The following is a 6,000-nucleotide window of genomic DNA, read 5'->3' as shown; positions in this document are numbered from 1 at the left end:
TTATTTTGGTTCAAAAGGATCAACTGTTCCAGGGAGCCTGACCTGGCACAGCTCTGCACTGCTGAGGACAGAGAGCATGGTCAAGGCACCAGAACTGAGAGAGAGTCTGGTTTTCATATTCATTCCTCAGAGGACAAGGATTCTTGACTCCAATGCCACACCTGCTGAAGACAGACCTGAGAAAATGTGACTGCAGCCTGTGCCCTCCTCACACTGCCACAATCCCCTTCTCCCTCCTGGACTGAAGCAGAGATGGAGATTTCCTTTGGCATATCCATCGGTGCTCCTGCAGGTTCAGGTCTGTCTCATTCATTAGAAACACCCACCATTATATACACAACACACATAGAAAAATGCAGCACAGAATCATACATTTGACAAAGCTGACATCAGACATTGTGCTGTGAATAATGAGATTTAAAATATCCTGTGCTATTGAGGTACACGGAAACCTGTTCATTAACTTGCACCCCCCATCATTTTCTTTATCCTCTTTAAAACATCACTGATGTGTACAAAATGATTTTGTTCTACTTAAAAGACCAGTTCTGAGGAGGTGACTGATTTCTGCTGATCCTGGAGGTGGTTTCACAGGTTTCATTGTACTTGAAACTTCACAGCTTCCACTGAAGTATTTGATGTGTGTCTGTATCGGTTTAGCAGAGCACAAAAGTAGAATAATTTTCATATTGCCTCATATTGTTGTCAGAGTATGATGTCCTCTATGAAAACTTTCTTTTTACTCGACAACTTATCAAAGTCACATTTTCTAAATCTCAACAACCAATCTTAGTATTTGTTTAAAAAGTATCAGGGCGCCAATATTCATAATAAATCACTAAATTTCTAGTAGCAAAACTTATTTGAAGATTTTTCCCATAGAAATATGAGTTTGCAGTTAAATTATCCCCATTATTCTCACTAACTTTGGTTCAAAACCCCACCTCACTTTGCATCTCTCAGTCAACCATCAGTGGAATGGAATCTGGAATCTACCACCAGTGGTACCACCACCTTAAATCACAAGCTGCTCAGAGCTGTGAAAATTTCAGCTGACCCGGAAAATTCTGCTCCAGGTCAGGGAAATGATGAGTGGGGAAATCATGAAAAGATGGGACTGTGCCCTAAGGTGAGACTGATCCTGTGGCACCTGCATCCTTTGTAGCACACATCAACAAACCCACCTCAAAACCAGCAGAACTTCCTCCAGCTTGATGAGGAGAAATGTCACCAGCTACCACTACATCACACTAGAAAGCAGGTAGATTAAAACCTGTGCATCTGCTCACTAAGGGACTAAAACCAGACCAACTCCTGTGCGTGCACAGCTGTCCTCAGCTCTTGGGGTCTCTGATGCCATCCTCCTCCTCCTCGGAGCACAGCAAGCTCAGGGCGCTCGTCACGGGGTGGATCCAGGACGTGGTCTGTGTCACGTGGCTAAAAAACAACCAGAAATGCTATCAGCAGCCCCAAAGAGGCTTCCCCACCCCAAAACAAGGAATTCCAGCTGGAGTCTGGAGTTGTAACAATCATCAAGACACCTTCAAACACAGAATTGTCTTTTTCTGGCTAAAAACAAAACGTGGAGTCTGCAGAGAGCCAGAATGTGGACTGGAGGTTCCAATTCCCACTGCAATAAAGAGAATGCTTTTGTATGAGACTCCTGACACAGACTGGTGACATTTCTTGTTAATTATTGCCGCTGCAGACAATTAACACAGCAGGATATTACCAAGGCCATCTCACTGGTTACAGCCTGAGGGAGGCAGGGTGGTCAAGGGGAAGTTGAGCAAATGTGGAATCCCGTTGTAGAAACACACTCAGCTCTTTAGAACAGGAACCCTGGAGGAGTCCAGGGCCAGGCTGGATGGGGCTGGGAGCAGTCTGGGATAGTGGAAGGTGCCCCTGTCCATGGCAGGGGGTTGGAATGAAGGGGTATTTAAGATCATTTCTACCCAAACAACTCCATGATTACTATTCTAGCATCCTTAACTAATTCCCCTTGCAGAAAGAGTAAAAACTAAAAAAAAAAAAAATTATGTTTTTTACATGTCCTCTAGCCCAAATTCTGGACGTGCTCCCACAGCCTTTACACACACAATAAAAGGGCATCAGTGCTGATTTTTAAGGTTTAAACGCTACCCTTGACATGCAGGCTAAGCTGCTTTATAGTCTCTGGAAAGCTTCTGTGTGAATGGAAAGAGCCCAAGCAGGGCTCAGTGAGGACAGACAGACACATGGACAGGTTTGGAGTCTGTGGTGAGAACACTGCACACCTTGTGAGTGGTGTGTGCATGTGAGCCATACTGTGTGTGGGCAACACACTGCCTCTTCTCCCTTCTGGAATAATGTGTTCTTGGGAAAGGAAATAGCTTCTTTTCACTTGGAAAAAAAAAATCTTGCTAATAAATTCACAGTTTTTATAGTAAAGTCAGCGCAAAGATTAATTTTGTAATATAAGTTCACTACAAGAACAAGCTGAAAAATATTGTAGGTATAATAAATGCCATGAAGGACAAATGGCTCTTCTCACATGTCCTAACAGTGTCCCTAAACCCCAGGTCTGCACTCACTTTCCAGGTGCATTGGTTTAATCAAATTTGAAGAACTACTCTGGATTTACCGTTTCAAGTGAGAACAGGTTTTGTCTTTCTCTCTGCGAGAACACTGCCATGAATAACTGAGTACAGGAACAGAGACGGTGAAGCAGGAATTGGAGTCAGTGTTCCACTACACTGGGTGATGGGTTTGAGGTCACTGTTCCCATCACCACGATCAGACTGTTCACACCTTTCAGCCGAGTGCACTGAGCTTGGAATCAGCTGGGTGTGATGAGGATGACAGTGTTCACCAAAAGGTAAATATAATCCTCATGTAAATCCCTGCTCTGAGCAGGTGATGTGTGAATTCAGGCACTACCTCAACTGAGGCAATGCCTGAGCAAGGACCACACAAGGAAGACAAAGTGGAATACAAAGGCCATACCCTCTATTCTCATACATTAAGGAAAAAAACCCCAAAAATCAAACCCCAAAGCTCAAGTTATGTGTAAAACCACTTCAGAAGTGCTCTTTTGGTGGGAGCAGGACTGGATGGACTCCATTCCTTCTTTTGTTACAAAAATATGCATTACTGGGGCTGTAGGATCAGTTTCACAGGCATTAAAACAAAAGGAAAAATTAGAAACATGTTCCTACAGAAAATACACTGCAACAGACAATGATCACTCTTAAGGACAGTAGTTCTTTCATTCTAAGAAAGCAAATGTACTTTTTTTACTAGGAATAAGAGCAACTTGCCAAACATTTCCAATGTTTACCTTTAGAAATTCAGGTGACAGCCAACATGAACATGAAAAGAGTTGTTTTACAATGTTTTATGAGAGACTTGGTAATAAAGTCTGTGCAACCAAGAACACTGTTCCCATTATTCCACAACACAGGGAAATGTATGCATTCATATTTATATTATGAATATATTTACATTTGTAAATATACTCAGAAAAATATCTTTGCTGCATATTTCTGCAATGTTTTCTATAATGTCAGGAAATGCCTTGTTTCCCAATTAAAATATTCAGTCAATAAGGCTCAGTATTGGAGATGTGCTCCAAATTGAAGTCCCAGGATGTGATTTACTGGTATAACACACAGAACTTCTTCCAATACTGCAGAATTACAGGTGCTGAATGAACTGGATTCCATCCATTCCACCTCTGCCAATGCAAGACTTATTGCCTCCAGCACTATTTTAAGTGTTTATATTGCCTGCTTTTATCAAACCATTTCTGAGCAATCCATTGCTGAATTTAAATAAGAACAAAATGATTTTAGAATATTTTTCTTTTCCCCATTTTACTTCCTCGTGTAGCATGCCCTGACCTGCTGTGCACCTGAAGCCCTGGCTCCATTTTCTCCTGAGCATGCAGCATCAACCCTGTGCAATGGGGGGGACTGCACAGGAGTCAAGAGTTACATGGAAAAGCATCCACAGATCTCTTGACATATCCAACTAAAAATTCCTTGTCAAGTGTTTCTTCTTCAGAAGATTTTTCTCCTACACTCTCCAGGGCCAGGAGGCAAAGGACAGCATGCCCAACTTCCTGCTGCTGCTTTGAGAACTTCCGTTTGCTCTCACACAAAGTAAATGCACAAAATTCTCCAGATCTTTAACAGTGCAGAACTGTGGCACTGAAATCTGGGTTACCTTTCTCTGCGTTTGATGGCAGAAGATTGTTTCATCACTGGTAAGAAAGAAAAGAAGCAGTTTTCATTCATTTTCAAGGCACAGGGCCCAAGTTTTGCTCTGTTGTCAAGCTGCTGCTGGTTTGAACCCAGCCCCTTTCAACTTGCTCTAGACTTTATCCCACAGGCAATTCTCTTAAGACAGTTTGGTTTAAACCCTTTGCCAAAATCCTTCCTAGGAAAAGAGCCCTTATAAATAAACATTAAGTCCAGATACCATGTCTCACATTGTAGACAGACACACACAATACGTGCAGATTATTTAGGTAGAGAATAAATGTATAAACCCTGCTGCTGTTTATTTTTAGCTCTCCAAAAGTGCTGTGACTAAAGAGCTTTGACATAATCAGTCCCAGGAGATAATCCCAGATTTACTGGTTTGGAGAACATTCTTGTATTAGAAATACATCCTCTCTGATTTGTGTGTTAGGGCCAGCAATAAAAAGTGAGAGGGAGTCCCAATCTACCTCTAGGTTTTGTTTAACTGATGCAACTGATTTGAATATTAAAGGAGTATTTGGAAAGCCAGCATTACAAAGTTTAAATGTACAACATTTTCCATTTGCAAATGTTCCTGTTCAAAAGTCTAATTTAACATTTTCAGAGCAATTAGCAACATTTAAAGATTTTTAGGTTTTCAAACAAATCACTGCTATCGGAGGGCAGCCAAATTTATTGCTAGAAAACAGAAACATTTGATCTGGAAATATGTCAGTAGATTAGGCTGTCTTTTTAACATTAGCAAACTGCAGGACAAATTTCAGAGCTTGGGAAAACAAAACATGAGCACAGAGGGATGTTTTGGCAAAGAAATAGTAGCGGATTATTTCAAATGCCATTATAATTACTCTCCTTATGGCTCTTCCTTCTTCACATGGAAAATTATTTCTTTTAAAACTACTACCTCAGACAATCTTTTAAGAAAAGAATAACTCGAAAATTCAGAGAAAAGCTATTGGAAAAAATATCTGCAGATTTAAAAAAAGATTTTAAGCATTATCAAGACATCTTTTTCACCTTAAATTGTGCTCTCCAGCCAGGGCCAAAATCTGGAGCCTAACAAGGAACTATGAAGTCCTGCAGACAGCACAAGTGCTGTTGGTCTCAGTGCAGGATGTTGCCCTACAAACCTAACATGCATTATTGGAAGTTGTTTTTCCCCCATTTTGACATGAGATGACATTCACAACACCTGGCTCAATGTTTCAACTGCACCAGGGTTCCTGAGATTTAAAAGGAGCCACCTTGTGCAAGATCCATTTGTCTGGGATCAGTTCAGGAGAGGAGATGCCACCATAAGCAATTACTCAGTCAAACTCTCCTAATGAATAGGGACCATTACTCATTAGGGACCAAAAAGGATTTAGCTGTATCTGAACTTAAAATGCCAAATTCTGGCCTCAGATGAGCCCTGTTCTTCTCTACCAAACTGAGCAGTATGGAAGATGAAAGCGAAACTCTGCTCATGTAAAACAACACAAACCCCACGTTTTCCTCCTTAATGAGCATACCCCATAAACTAAATCCATGTAATCCATAGCAGTAATTTCACTAAACTTTTAATCTGCCTTTGCTTTTTGATTTCCCGATCTTCACTAGCCCTTTAACACACCAGAGTGCTCAGCTGAGGAATACTGATGCTTGATGAAGCTGCTCCTGATCTCTGCAAAGCCTGGTGGCCCCACTGCTGCTGAGCCAGGGACACTGCACACCCTGGGAGCTTCACCCTTTGGTGCTTCACTGCTTCTGCAATGTT

General features: G+C 41.5%; 1 protein-coding gene across 1 annotated transcript in view; it reads right to left on the bottom strand.

Annotated features, from left to right (window-relative positions):
• Positions 1 to 354: 354 nt before the first annotated feature.
• STXBP4 (syntaxin binding protein 4) overlaps positions 355 to 6,000 on the bottom strand; it is a 64,842-nt gene continuing 59,196 nt past the window's right edge. Inside the window, exon 23 of the mRNA XM_063175863.1 lies at positions 355 to 1,437. Within this exon, the coding sequence (XP_063031933.1) occupies positions 1,335 to 1,437 (103 nt within the window). The 3' untranslated portion in view covers positions 355 to 1,334. The remainder of the gene's footprint in view (positions 1,438 to 6,000) is intronic.

This window comes from Melospiza melodia, chromosome 24 (assembly GCF_035770615.1).
Source record: "Melospiza melodia melodia isolate bMelMel2 chromosome 24, bMelMel2.pri, whole genome shotgun sequence".
NCBI lineage: Eukaryota > Metazoa > Chordata > Aves > Passeriformes > Passerellidae > Melospiza > Melospiza melodia.
Note: the sequence above shows the minus strand (reverse complement) of the source record. Positions and strands in the feature narration are given on the sequence as shown.